The sequence below is a fragment of the Chelonoidis abingdonii genome, chromosome 16, assembly GCF_003597395.2.
Source record: "Chelonoidis abingdonii isolate Lonesome George chromosome 16, CheloAbing_2.0, whole genome shotgun sequence".
In the NCBI taxonomy this organism is placed as follows: domain Eukaryota; kingdom Metazoa; phylum Chordata; order Testudines; family Testudinidae; genus Chelonoidis; species Chelonoidis abingdonii.
The window spans coordinates 16,390,561-16,405,643 of NC_133784.1; the positions used below are offsets into that span (position 1 = coordinate 16,390,561).

The 15,083-nt window shown below is 47.8% G+C and overlaps 2 protein-coding genes and 1 long non-coding RNA gene across 4 annotated transcripts in view; 1 reads left to right on the plus strand and 2 right to left on the minus strand.

The window, feature by feature from the left end:
* The window catches only part of LOC116827145 (uncharacterized), a 60,127-nt gene extending 46,743 nt beyond the window's left edge, over positions 1 to 13,384 (plus strand). Inside the window, exons 4-5 of the mRNA XM_075072963.1 lie at positions 11,779 to 11,892; positions 12,260 to 13,384. Of these exons, the coding sequence (XP_074929064.1) occupies positions 11,779 to 11,892; positions 12,260 to 13,377 (1,232 nt within the window). The 3' untranslated portion in view covers positions 13,378 to 13,384. The remainder of the gene's footprint in view (positions 1 to 11,778; positions 11,893 to 12,259) is intronic.
* Positions 1 to 15,083, minus strand: part of LOC116827654 (putative protein BRICK1) — a 97,984-nt gene that overhangs the window by 46,910 nt on the left and 35,991 nt on the right. The gene's annotated exons all lie outside the window — the stretch shown is intronic.
* Positions 6,834 to 13,686, minus strand: LOC142047842 (uncharacterized). Of its 2 annotated transcripts, none has more exons than XR_012657108.1 (4): positions 13,450 to 13,686; positions 9,740 to 10,018; positions 9,547 to 9,568; positions 6,834 to 8,228 (listed from the first exon to the last, which is right to left on the minus strand). It is a non-coding gene; the product is annotated as an uncharacterized LOC142047842 (long non-coding RNA). The 2 variants fall into 2 exon arrangements; XR_012657107.1 differs by having other exon boundaries at positions 6,834 to 8,237.

Genomic DNA, 15,083 nt, shown 5'->3' on the forward strand with positions numbered 1-15,083 from the left:
AGGAACAGACCCATGGGCGTTGGGATAGAAAATCCATGATTTGAAGAACAGGAAACAACCCCCCTGGACAGGGCTGGGAAAACTTACCAGGCTCCCAGTGCTGGAGCGAGAACCTGCCAGCCAGAGGCTGTGATGAGATACGAAGGGGTACCCACCACTGCTGCTTAGGGGAGATGACCTGTCCCCTCACATGCTGCTGCTGGCAATAGGGAGGGTGTTGGGATTCTTACCCTGGGGCTGAACCTGGACCCTGCCAGGGCCTCCATTGGCTGCGTCAGCCTCTGGCTAATAGGTGTCTGATGAATGTGAAGACCCTGCCCCCTCTGTCTGCTGGGGGGAGCAAGGGGCTCTATCTTTCTCTCCTCACCCTGATGCCTGCTGGCTTCTCTGAGCAAGGAGGGGGTGGGACTATGGGGACTGTGCCTCCCAGAACTTACATTTTCGTGGCCCTGCTTCCCCATGACTAGGGGGCTGTCTCTGGGGCAGCAGGTATTGAGTGGGGGGCTCTTGCTCTTTCAGGGGCCGGTGACCTTCGAGGAGGTGGCTGTGTATTTCACCAAGGAGGAGTGGGCTCTGCTGGACCCTGCTCAGAGAGCCCTCTACAGAGACGTCATGCAGGAGAATTACGAGAATGTGACCTCTTTGGGTAAGGATTCCTATCCCCTCAGCTATTAGCAGGGGAAATGAAGAGTTAAGTTCATGTCACTCCCACAATGCAATCTCCACTCTGCCCTGTTTCAGCAACAGCCTGACATGCCAGTGACACACATGCTAACGCTCTGTCCTCCCCACTACAGAACACTTTGGGAACAGAGCACATGACAGGATAGCACAAAGTCTAACATCTTCTCTTCGTTAAGGGAAAACCTGGGTTCATTTCCATTGTAGCAGACAGAAGCTCCCATCCCCGGGCTACAGTTAAACACTGAGCCTACTGCACAAGAAGCATCTCAGGCTAGCAAAACATTACCACCCCTTTTCCCTCCCCATGGGGATTTCTTCTGAGTCATTGCCTTCACTGATCCCTGGAGACCATTAACAGTATGTCACCAGACTCCTGACTATCCCCATGGTGAGAACACAACTTTGTGCACCTTTGAAGGTTGGATCAATAATACTCAGCACTGAAATGAGGCAGACTACGTCCCTCAAGGTTCATTTGCACCTCTCTTCATATCCCAGTTACATCTGTCCCAAGCTGCTCCAATGAATCCCTGCACTATTCAGTTACAGCTAGCGCAGTGCACATGGCTGAGGTGCATGCAGATCAATGCTGGTATTGCAGCCGGTAGAACACAACACCAGTCTTTTCTCATATCTGTTATAGACTGAGATTTTTATGGTCAAAAGGGACAAAGGTCATCTAGTTGGACCTGTACCATAATACAGGCCATAGAATTACATCCACTTACCAGTTTATTGAGCTGAATACCTCGTGTTGACTAAATCATCCTCTAGAAAGGCATCATATTGTGATTTCAAGAGATGGAGAATCCTTCACGTCCCCTGGCAGTTTGTAAACCTTTGCACCTTTACTGAGCTATTTCCAATGGCTATTGCCAGCTCCAGGGCTAGGGGGTGAGGACAGAGTTAAGGATGCATTGCAATGGTGGCGTGTACTTTAACTCTGTTTCCTTGTTTTCAAAGGTTTAGCCACATTTGAAACGAGGCAATGTTAAACGCTGCATAAAGAAAATGTATGGGCATTTAATGTCTTTGATGTTTTTTAAAATGGACTTTCTTGCCACTATAACTGTGTCTACACCAGAGCTCTTGCTGCCAGAGCTATGTGGGATAGGGATGTGATTTTTCACACCCCTCACTGACATAGCTATGCTGGTGAAGCTTTTAAGTGCAGGCCAGGTCAAAGCCTACCTGTGGATTATAGAGCACTTGAAAATATTTCTCTCAACTGAGAAATATTGGTATCAGAGCAAAACTTCCACAAGGAACTCCTGCCAACACACACTATCTAGAAGCTGTCAGACGTAGGACTCAAACACAAGGATGTAGCTCAGCATCAATGGCCCTTGAGCCAGTTCTGTGAGAGCAGATTACTGAAAACCCTCTAGCTCTGAACAGAGTCTTGGTCTTCCTGCCTGTGCATTTCAGTCACTTTGACTTGTCTGTTTGGCTCATGGTGATCTGAAATTCCAAATGCTACAACTATTAATGCTGACTTGGGAAATCTTTACAGAGGAGCACCATCTCTGCTATAGTTAAAGTTGAGCATTGCTTTCTGTTTAAAGGCTGACCATTCTGACTGCCCTAAAATGCACACGCTTATTTGGATTGTCTTGAAATGTGCTGCTGTTTGGGGGTGGGGGGCGGTGCTCAGCAGGGGTAGTGGCCCAAGGATGGGGTTATTTGACAAAGGGTTTTTGAGACAGAGACTCCGCTAAAGCAGCTTTTTCCAAAATCAACTTTCTCTTATAACATTTTCTTGCACATAACTGGGCCTCGGATTAACCTGAGGGGGCCCTTCAATGTTGTATTCCCTAGTAAACACTGGCTTGTTGTGAAGAGCCTCTCTTGTGTTGCTGCAGATACCTACTGTTTGCATCACCCCCTAAAGAGAGGGGACTCTCTTGGACTCACTGGAGAGCCCTGGTGAGAAAAAGGGGTGCTGCCACTAGGCCCACACTCAGAGAAGTGGAGATGTGGGGCATGACCTCCAGGAACTAAGCTTATGGTCTAGCACATTAAAGGGAGCAGTCCCAAGAGAGACCGTAGAAAGGCTGTGGCATCTAATGCTCTGTAAATCCATGGCATCCCTCTCTCTGAATCCCTCCATTGGTTTCCCCATTTCTGTCCCCTAAAACCTAAGCTGCTTATCTTCAGTGGTAAATCCTTTCGCAGCTTGTCTGCATCTGATGTATAATTTCTGATTCAGCACTGAGATGTCAGCTCCCACCTGTGATCCACCAGGGATGCCAGCCTCCATCACTCACTTGTTAAATGTTCAAACTATCTGCTTCGTGCTTTTGCTCCTGCTGGGAGGAGCTCTCCATACACCTCCAGAAAGCTACCTCACAATCCTCCTTCAGGGTCCAGCTGGTGGCAGGCTGGAGAGAGGAAGGCTTGGGGTAAAGAACTCTTATGAGTTGGGAGGGTTGGGGCCAGTGGTGATGTCTTGAAGCAGCTGCTGTAGGGAGTTGGGTGCCATGGAGGGCTAGGAGCAGTGAGAGGGAGTTGGATCAGGAGCTCAAGAAGCTGGGAGGTTTGAGGGTGTGAGTAAAGGGAGGGTGGATGCCAAGTGCTCAAGGAAAGGGGGGTGCTAGCAGTGGGAGGGAGGGGACACTTTTTTGGCAGGAACAAGGAACATTTAGAATGAATATTGGGATGGGAAGTGGGGGGGAACAGGAGACTTGGGGGAACGGGTACCAAACTGGGCTGTGGGCGATAGGAAGGGAGAGAACACAAGAAGCAGGTGCTCCTGTCCCCAGGTGTCCGGGACTACAGATCTTGAATGCTGGTCCACGGGCCTCTTAGCAGTTAGTAAGTTCCACCTGCCATGCAGGGACCTGCCAGCAGTTGTCAGATTAGAAGCCGAACCCTGACAGAGGATTCCAGCTGATTGGTGGAACGCTAGGGGTCCTGATTTGTCCCCATCTTCTACTTAACCCAAGCACAGACACAAGAAATTGTCCCTGCAGCTGGGTTTCCCCTGCTGAGGGCTGCTGCCCCTGTGATACCTGCTCCAGCTGTCTGACTCTGATCGCTTGGTAACTGACCCTGCTGCCTCCTGGCACTTGACTCCTGGTTGTGCCCTCTGGCCTGTCTCAGCGTCTGACCTCCTGATATCTGACCCAGTCTGATGCCCGATTCCTGGTGTGACCACCAGGTCATAGAATCATAGAGTAGTCCAGCTCCCTGCTCAAAGCAGGACCAATCCCCAACTAAATCATCCCAGCCAGGGCTTTGTCAAGCCTGACTTTAAAAACCTCTAAGGAAGGAGATTCCACCACCTCCCTAGGTAACCCATTCCCGTGCTTCACCACCCTACTAGTGAAAAAAGCTTTCCCTAATATCCAACCTAAACCTCCCCGTGCAATCTTGAGACACACTCCTTGTTCTTCATTCTGCTGACCACTGAGAACAGTATAATCCATCCTCTTGGAAAATCCTTTCAGGAGTGATAAAGCACTATCAAATTCCCTCACTCTCTCTTCTGCAGACTAAACCAATCCCATCCTCAGCCTCTCCTATAAGTCATGTGCTCCACCCCTACATCATTTTTGTGCCCTCCGCGGCCTTTGCAATTTCCACCAGCTCTGTAGTGTGGAAACCAAAACTGGACACAGTATTCGCATGAGGCTCACAATGTCAAAATGGAGGGAACGACACATCCCCGATCTGCGGCACGCCCCCTTACACAGCCCAAAATGCCGTTAGCCTCTTGGCAAAAAGGCCACTGTTGCACTCATATCCAGGATGTCACGCCACGTAACCCCTAGTCCTTTCAGATTGCCGTATCCCGGTGTGACACTGGGTGGTGGGGGAAAGCTGACGAGCAGTAAGAAAGGAAGGGAGTGAGTATCCTAGTGAGTGACAGGCCTAGCTGCACCTCTCTCCCCTTCTTGGTCTCTCTGAGTGCCCCCTTTCAGCTGTCAAGCCTTGTGCCTTTCCTTCAGGAGTAGAATTCTGCTGTTCGCTTGCTCCTGGATTTGGGCCCTAAGCTGCAATACCCTGTATATCAGCCATGTTTACCCAGCAGGTCAGGCTGAGTGGTGACACATTCTGCAGTCTAGGATCAGTGGTGCACAGTGACAAAACAGCCACCTTAAACACTGCTGTGGTTTGATTTTGCAGGAGGAAAGAAGTAGAAGAGAAGAGGATTTTAAAATAGCAAATAGGCTTCATCATGCCTGCCATTCTAAAGGCTTACCATCCCCTGATGGCCACCTAGGCAGGTCTAACTTCTGCTGACTCCCTAGTGAGGTCCCTGTTTCTGCCTCTTTCACTCTATCACCTAACCAGCTGTTCCCTTTTTGGGAGCGAGTCCCTTTTTAAACTGCTCCAGTCCTTTTGATCTTCTTGGCTCCAGGCCTTGGCCCTGCTCAGCTAACCCAGTTCTATAAGTTGGCTGGAGCCAGGAGGTAGAATATTCCAAGCTAATATTTCAGGCATGTTCTCTTATCAACCCTTAAGCAATTAATAAGGGGTGTCTCATCTTCCTTTCCTGCTTGTTTTCCTTGCAGTGTCCCTATTAAACTAAACCAGCATAGTAATACAGTCAATATGCCAATAGCCAGGCCAGGGTTCAGTATTTATCAGTACTACAGAGCAGCTCCAGCTCTGTCACAGGGGGTGTAGAGAAATAGGGCTGAGGCTGTGTCTACACTGCAGTATGAGCTCAGATTCAGACTCAGGCTCGAACTCAACCCCCATTCCTTCTGCACACAGATCTATCTGACTCAGGCCAGTAAGCTCTCAGGACCCAGGCCCTTGGACCTGGCCAGGACAGTGATTCTGAGCCCAAGTCCCGGAAGCTCCATCATTTTGCAGTGTGGAAGCAAGTCAGGTCCAGGTTCCCCAACTCATATCCTGAGCATCCAGCAATGCTATCCCACAATCCCATGGGCTAGTGTTCCTTGGCCTTTCTGTCTCAAGACTAGCCAGTCAACTCCCAGGAAATGGAAGCACGTCCCTGGTTCAAGTACAACTGCACATCCTATAACCCTGCCATTTTATTCTGACCGCTGAACTGCAAATGGCCCTGGCCAGCGACAACAGCTTTTGCTGTGGCCACCAACAAGACAAGCACTTTGCCCAGCGTGCTGCTGCATGGTCACAGGACTACAGTCAGATTCAGGTGAATCTGTGGGGCTAAGTGAGCAAGACACTGGACTTCAGTAAAAGCATAAAAAATGACAATGTGCACCAAGAAATAGCAAACAGCCTGGCAGCACTGGGGATTACATGGACCAATGACCAGTGCAGAGAGCAGAGTAAGTGGCTCAAAAGCAACTACCGGAAAGCCAGAGAACTGCATCTCTGGGAACCCCCCATCCTCTTATCTCATTTACAATGACTTTCACCAGGTGCTGGGTGCTTGCTGAGCACCGAGATCCCAGAAGTTCACAATAGTCTGGTCAGCTGGGATGACAACCTTCTGACGCTCAATTTCATAGAGCTCCTGAGGGGAGCCAGCAGCCACCAGACCAGGCTAGCAAAGTGTGTCTGGCTGCTCCGACCAGTCCCTGAGCAGCTAGCTGCAGCATGTCCTGAGTCCATACTCAGAGGAGCTGTTTGATGACCCCTTGGAGGAGTACTCTGCTGTGGAACTCACAGCAGAAACAGAAGAGGCCAAAGTAGTCCTGGAGCTTGGTAAGTTTCTGGCTCCATGTCAGTTGTTATTAATGTATGAATGGGAGGGATTTCTGGACTATGACCAAATTTTTATTACAAGCTGCAGGTGTAATGAAGCAGCCTCTGACGGGACACAACTGAGAGTATCAATTCAGGACAGATTGCTTAGAGCAGAACAGTTACAGCCCAAACCAGCCAGACAGAAGTGATATAAGCAGTTCCCTCAGATACTCCAGTTCCCTTGTATCACCATCAGCACTGCTCCTTATAGGGGCCAAATGGTTATGAAAACCAATACCCCAGTGAAAGAAAAAAAAGGTTATTCTGATCCTAAAGGACCAAGTTCCAGACCTAGGTCAATATGCAAGTCAGATCTTGCCCACAAATCATGCCGTTGCCAATTCTTTAGAATCTAAAATCTACAGGTTTATTCATAAAAAGAAAGAAATATAGATGAGAGCTAAAATTGGTTAAATGGAATCAGTTGCATACAGTAATGACAAAGTTTTTGGTTCAGGCTTGCAGCAGTGATGGAATAAACTGCAGGTTCAAATCAATTTTCTGGAGTACATCCATAGCTTGGATGGGTCATTCAGTCCTTTGTTCAGAGCTTCAGTTTGTAGCAAAGTTCCTCCAGAGGTAAGAAGCAGGATTGAAGACAAAATGGAGATGATGCAGCTGTCTTTTATGGTCCTTTTGCCATGTGGCTTGTGCTTCCTTTGTTCCAAACACAAGCCACCCAGCGCATGGAGTGGAAAAACCTTAGAGTTCTGTCCATAGGCATGTCCCTGCATGCCTTGCTGAGTCATAAGGTGTATCTGCCTTCTCTTAATGGATCAGTTGTTTAGCTGATGGTCCTTAATGCATCATCAAGCAGGCTATGCAGTTCTGAAGCCAAATTATCTGGGTTGTCACCCAGAAGCATAGCACAAGTTTGAAATACATACAGTATAGAGCCAATACTTATAATTTTAAATACAAAAAGATACCATAATCATAACCAGCAAATCATAACCTTCTCATAGACACCTTATTTGACCTCCTTTGTACAAGATTTGGTACCGCTATAGGACCTTGGTTGCAACAATGATCTATACAGTTACAGTTCATGTCAATAACGTCACAACAGGTATCAGCATATATCTACTTATGGCAGAATGCATGCCAGTGCCTTGGCATCTCTTACTCCCCCAACACCATGTGGAATTCAGAATAAGACTGGGAAGAGCAAACAACAGATTAACAAGCATTTAACATTTTTTTACTGTATACTTGCACTTTCTTACAAAGATGTGCAGGAAGGTTAAAAGTAAGATCCTTATATAGCCTTCCCTTTTAGTACGCCACACTGTACAGATTGGCCATGCCACAGCATAACAAGCCATCTGTAAACTGTACTGGGCAAGGGGGAAACGTAGTGTATTCCCTTTCCAAAATATGGCAGGGAGTTTGTAGACAGTCCATAAATATGCCAGGGAAAGGGGCGGGGGTAGCTGTGCAGTTCTTTGAGAATCTGTATTACTGTGTGTGTTTGCATGTTGTCCAGAGGTAGATGTACTCAGAGCAGGGTCTATCATAAGTCATAGGAAGGCAGTAATCCATGTGGACGCTAACTTAACCCAACCTTCTGTTGATTCCCTCATGAATTTTGACCCAATCCTAAGTGCTGATGGTGCAAACTTTTCCCATAGGAGGAACTCCAGATAAGTAGTCACATTTCGGGGAAGGGTATATTTCTCGGGCCTTCTGCTATAGAACACCAGCCAACTCCACTCATAGATGTGTTGCTAAGTCACCATAAGCTTGAAAACGTCTGTGGCAGACACGGCTTGCTTGTCATCGGTACCTTGGAATAGAATGTCCTTTTGCCATTCAGGAACCTCCAGGATTTTGATGTCCTCCAGAATGTGGAATGCCTGAAAGGACTAAGAAAACTTAGGTAGTAAACCACAGCAACTCCCCCCTCAACTTCCTTGTGACATACTGGGGTACAATCCAGACCAGTGGGGGTTTTTGATATCCCTGCCCTGTAACCTGGGGTGCCTTGCAATACCTTGCTGCTGTAGCCTCCAACCTGGACTGCTCACAAACAGCCACCAGCATGCTGGTCACTTATGTATTTGTGGAACTGCAGCCTGCCAGTCATACCCCAGCTCTCACCAACCATGGTTGTACTGCAGGGTGACCCCATCACACCCCCAGTCTCGGGTTTCCCCCAGAAATGTATGTCCTGTACAGCCCAGCTCTCTCCTGGGCAGTCCAATTATATTATATTATGTCCATTATTCCTTTAAAGCAGGGGTGGCTAATCTGAGCCTGAGAAGGAGACAGAATTAACCAATGTACATTGCCGAAGAGCCACAGTAATACATCAGCAGCCCCTCATCAGCACCCAGTTCCCCCCACCCACCAGCAGTCCTGTCGATCAGGTGTTTCATGGCATGCAGGTGGCTCGGAGCAGAGGGGAAGAGTGAGGGCACAGTGGCTCAGGGGAGGGGGCAGGAAGGGGTGGAGTGGGGGCAAGGCCTCCTGCAGAGCCAGGGGTTGAGCAGTGAGCACCCCCCAGCAGACTGGAAAGTTGGCACCTGTAGCTCCAGCCCTGGAGTCAGTGCCTATACAAAGAGCCTTATATTAACTTCTGAACAGCCGCATGTGGCTCTGGAGCCACAGGTTGGCCACTCCTACTTTAAAGGAATAAATACTGTAGCAAATTGCTGGCACTATTATGATGGGTCTCACGCTTTCTCTTCTTTGGTGGGGGGTTCAGGGCACCATTTCTCGCCCCTGGATTGGAATATTAACTGCCCCACTAGTGTCTAGAGGAGAGGAGTGGATAGGGAGGGACCTGGGGATAGTGGTAAACCACTTGAACTGATGGTTCCTTCCTGTGGGCTACTTCCCTCTCCTGCCCTTCAGCTTGTGGGGGCTTCCTGCCCTCCCTGTGCACAAGCCAGGTGCCCCTTTAGCTAGGGTCTTGGACTTCTTAGCCCACCGCAGCACTTCTCCAAATTGTCCTGTACTTCTCTTCAAAGTGTTCTCTGCTCCAACACCCACACTGTCTGATTGAAGCGGGGTTTTTTATCATGTGACTGACTGCAGGTGCTCTAATTGGCTTCAGGTGCTCTAGTTAATCTATAGCAAACTTTCTTCCCCTTACAGGGAATAAGGCTCCCTTCTAACCCTCTCCTGCTGCCCTCTGGCCGTGCTGTATCACAGCACATAAATGTTTATTACCTTAAATAGGGTTATCCAGACCCTGTAATTTAAACACACTGGATTAGATAAAACAGTAGGAAGTTAGAGAGCTTTTAAGCGAGTACAAGTAATGAGGCTAAAAAGTCGGAAATGTTTACAGGAAAAATAAAGATAGGCACTAGAAAGTGTTTTAACTTATCAAACTATATTAGATTGGAGCAAAGTTTCTCACCACATGCTTCCAGCAGTGTTACTGACCAAACTCTTCAGGTTAGGATCCCTCCCCCAGATTCCAACAGCTGTTTTCTTTGTCTTCTCGGGTGCAGAGAACTGGAAGGTCTGAGAATATACTGAATCTGAATTTTACAAAGTATCATTTTTTCAGCCTTGACATTCCACAGGTCCTTTTTTCTGGAGATGCACTGAACCTTTTCTGAGACAATAATGAACAGTTCGATGTCTCTTCTCATGCTTGTCCACCTTTGCAGCTGAACCCCAGTCCAGTAGAAGCCTAGGATAGAATCATAGACTCAGAAGATTAGGGTTGGAAGAGACCTCAGGAGGTCATCTAGTCCAATCTCCGACTAAATCATCCCACCCAAGGCTTTGTCAAACCAGGCCTTAAAAAATTTCTAAGGATGGAGATTCCATCACCTCCCTAGGTAACCCATTCCAGAGCTTCATCACCCTCCTAGCAAAATAGTTTTTTCCTAATATCCAACCTAAACCTCCCCCACTGCAGCTTGAGAACATTACTCCTTGTTCTGTCATCTGCCACACTGAGAACAACCTAGTTCCATCTTCTTTGGAACCTCCCTTCAGGTAGTTGAAGGCTGCTATCAAATTGCCCCTCACTCTGCTGTTCTGCAGACTAAATTAGCTCAGTTCCCTCAGCTGCTCATCGTACGTCATGTGCCCCAAACCTCTAATCATTTTCATTGCCCTCCACTGGTCTCTCTCCAATTTGTCCACATCCTTTCTGTAGTGCGAGGCCCAAAACTGGACACGATACTCCAGATGTGGCCTCACCAATGCTGAATATAGGGGAATAATCACTTCCCTCGATCTGCTGGTAGTACTCCTACTAATGCAGCTCAATATGCTGTTGGCCTTTTTGGCAACAAGGGCTCCATGTCAAAGTGTCATGGAGCAGTCACGGAGAAAGCATGTCTGTGATGAGCTTATGATGGACATCCTGGACAGGGGCAACAAGGAGGAAGAATACCGAAGGGGAAAAGATTCATGGCATGTGGAAAGGCAAAAAGCAGGCACGAGAAGAAATGTAGCATGCAAGGAGAGAGTTGCAATGCAATCTCTGGATTGGAAACGTCCTCTGAAGGAGGAAGATAGAAAGCAGCAGAAAGATTTGTTAGAGAGGCTGCTTGAGGTCACAGCTGGGAGAGTTCAGGCTCCTGTTTCCACCTGCACCATGTCCTGAATCCCCTCCATGGTACCACAAACTCATTGGACAGCACCAGGGTTGGATGGCGTATGGTCACCCTCATGCATGTGACCTGATGCTGGAGGGTCGGGGCTAGTTGCTTACAAAACTCCAGCAATGTAGCTTTCTTCATGCAAAAGTGTTGAACCCACTGCTGGTCCTTGCGGGTCTGCCTGATGACGTGATCCCACCAATCTGTGCATGTGGTCCTGCTTCAGAAGCACCTGTCTGCATAGCAAGCACCAGTGGCTATCACCAAGAGTGGTGAGCAGTGTCAGCCAGTTCCAGGCTGCCGTATCTGTGTCATCATCATCCTGTGGTCTTATGCTTTTATTCACAGTTTCCTTTTCCAGATAAATGAGAATCCTGAGCTTAGCATCTAATTCCCCAGCCTTCTCCACATGAGACTTTTCATATACCCTGAGCTGCTGCATGTGGTGGCATCCCCCACTCAATCCTATTCCGTACTACACTGAACCCTGCCAGCCCATTCTTACTGGTCCCAGTTTCCCTATGACCTTTCATTGTCTTTGGGCCTCTCTCTGTTAGCAAGAAGCGGTTTCAGAGTGTCTAGAGTCTTCGCCCTTCTGGGACATGAAGTTATCGTCTCTGTGTTTTAGGAGCCCTGTTGTCCATGATATCTGGCTGTGTGTGTTCCCAGCAGAGATGGGGCTAGCTAAATCCCTCATGAACAGAGTCACCTGCACCTTTGAGAATTGGTGGAACTCACCCTGACATCTTATTGCTTTAAAATGGGCTGGTGTTAAAATAACAGAACTTTTTTTCCATGACTTAAGCTGATCTCCTTGGTTTTCTCCCCCCACAAGCAGGGTTTCCAGTTTCCAAACCCGATGTGATCTCCCAACTGGAACGAAAGGATGAGCCGTGGGTCTCAGAGCTCCATGCTTCTGAAGAAAGAGAGATCCCGAAAGGTGCCTGCACAGGTGAGGTCATGAAACCAACTCAAGAAGTGTCAGTGCCTAAAAGAAACAGTTGGAAATCCGTACAAAGACCTTGTGAGCTCTCCAAGTTCAGAGTTGTCCCCAACAGATGCTGTATCCTCAGCGCAGATACCACTCACTGGCTTCCTAGCTGTCCTGACTGACTCCTGGCAGAAGCTCCCTCCCTAACCTCCCTTCCCCTGTTTGGATGAGATGCAGAGGCAGATTTGATCCCCTCCTTTCTCCCTTATGAGGCAGAGTTTGGGGAAATACAGGGCCTGATGTTTTTTCCTTTCTCCTCAGCACTTACTTTGGTTTGTGCTTCCCTTTTCCATCCCTGTTTCTATGGTTTCTCTCTCTGTCCTGGCAGGTGAGGGGATAATGAATGAGAAAAAGGAGCCGAATCTTCAGCCAGAAGTGGCTGAGCAAGTGGAACTGCATGTGGTATTAATGCAAAGATCCCAGTTGATTGTGTCCAGGAGTCATGAGCAGGGAAAAGCCTGTAAGAGTCAGCACAGACCAGAGAGGCAGCAGGGAACCCAGCCAGGGTGGGAAATGGGTAACTCCATTAATTACTGGGAAGTTTACAAAGACTGCAAGGAAACCAGAGCCCAGAAGAGAATCTCCCTGGGAGACAGAAACAACACATGCACTGAGTGTGGGAAAAGTTTCAGTAGTCACTCACACCTTACTAAACATGAGAGAATCCACACTGGAGCCAGGCCCTATGGATGCTGTGAGTGTGGGAAAAGCTTCACTCTGAGCTCACACCTTATTATACATCAGCGAATCCACACAGGAGACAGGCCCTATGAATGTCGTGAATGTGGCAAAAGCTTCACTGACAGTTCAACCCTTATTAGACATGAGAGGGTCCACACCGGAGAGAGACCCTATGAATGCTGTGAGTGTGGGAAAAGCTTCACTCAGAGCTCAGCCCTTGTCACACATCAGAGAATCCACACAGGGGAAAGACCCTATGAATGCCATAAGTGTGGGAAAAGCTTCAGTCGGAGCTCAACTCTTATTACACATCAGAGCATCCACACAGGTGAGAGACCCTATGAATGCTGTGCGTGTGGGAAAAGCTTCAGTCAGAGCTCATCGCTTATTACACATCAGAGAATCCACACAGGAGAAAGACCCTATGAATGCTGTGAATGCAGGAAAAGCTTCAGTTATCGTTCAGACCTTGTTACACATAAGAGAATCCACACTGGAGAGAGACCCTATGAATGCTGTGAGTGCAGGAAAACCTTCTCTCGGCGCTCACACCTTATTACACATCAGAGAATCCACACAGGAGAAAGTCCCTATGAATGCTCTGAATGCGGGAAAAACTTCCGTCAGCTCTCCGCCCTTATTAGACATCAGAGAATTCACACAGGCGAGAGACCTTATGAATGCTGTGAGTGTGGGAAAAACTTCCGTCAAAGCTCAGCCCTTACTGCACATCAGAGAATCCACAAAGAAGACAAACACCATTAAAACCTTCTCTAGGGCTGACAAAAAATATATATATATTTTTGGACCAATCTTATTCACATTTCTATTACTGACCTTGATGCACAAGCTGGGAGTGTGCTAATAAAATTTGCAGATGACACAAAGCTGGGAGGTATTGCCAATATCGAGGAGGACCCAAATATAATACACAAAGATCTGGACGACCTTGAAAACTGGAGAAAGAAATGGGAAGAAATTAAATAGTGCAAAGGGCAACGTCAGGCACTTGGGGACAATACAACAAGAATTTTTGCCATAAACTGGAGACTAATCAGTTGGGAGCAACAAAGGAAGAGAGGTCAAAAGGGACAAAGTCAACTAGTTGGACCTGACCAAACTACAGGCCATACAGAATACATACTCACTAACCATTTTGAGCGAAATCGGGACTAAATCATCCTCAAGAAAGCTCAATATGTTGATTCAACAAGGATGAGAATCCTCACGTCCCGGGCATTGTAAACCTTTGCACCTTCTGGTGGACCTATTCCAATGGCTATTCCAACCCAGGGCTAGGGTGAGGACAGAGTAAGGAGCATGCAAAGGGGGTACTAACTCTGTTCCTTGTTTCAAAGTTTACCAATGAAACGAGCATGGGTTACCGCTGCATAAAAAAATGTATGGGCATTAATGTCTTTGATTTTTTAAAATGACTTCTGCACTATAACTGTGTCCACACCACCGACCTGGCGCCAGACTATGTGGGCAGATTATTTTCACACCGCTCACGACATACTTGCTGTGAGCTTAATGCAAACCACGTCAAACCTACTGGATTTAGAGCCACTGAAATAATTCTCTCTCAACTGAGAAATATTGGTATCAGCAGGCCAGAACTCCACAAGGAACTCCTGCCAACACATACTAATCTAGAAGCGTCAAACGTCGGACCCAAACCAAGGATTCAGCTCAGCATCAATGGCCCTAGACCAGTTCTTAGAGCAAGATCTGATACCCTCTACTCTGAACAATCTGCTTCCGCCTGTGCATTTCATCCTCCCTTGGACTTGTCTTTTGGCCATGGAACGACATTCCAAAGCACAACATCAAGCTACGTGGAAAATCTTACAAGGAGCACAGTCTGCATACGTTCAAAGTTGAGCATGCTTTCGTTAAAGGCACCATCTGACTGCCCTAAAAGCCACAGCTATTTGGATTGTATGAAATTGCTGCTGTTGGGGGTCGGGCGGCTCAGCAGGTAGTGGCCCAAGGAATGGGGTATTTACAAGGGTTTTGAGACAGAGACCCCGCAAAGCAGCTTTTTCTCCAACAACCATCAACTTTCCTATCACACTACATTCTTGCACATAACTGGCCTCGGATTAACCAGTCGCCCTCCCAGTGATCCCTAGTAAAACAGGGCTTGTTGGAAGACCTCTCTTGTTGCTGGCAGAACCTACGTTAGCATCACCCCCTAAAGAAGGGACTTCTTGACTACTGGAACCCTGGAAAAAGGGTGCGCACTAGCCCACACCAAGAATGGAAGGCATGACTCCAAACTAAGCTATGGCACCACATAAAGGGACAGTCCCCAGAGAACCGAAAAGCTGTGGCAATAATCTCTGTAACCATGGCACCCACCCCTCCCTGAATCCCTCCATGTTCCCCTTCGTCCCCTAATAACACTAACTGCTACTTCACGGAAACCTTCGCACTTGTCTCAGTGCGGATTATAATTTCTGATTCAG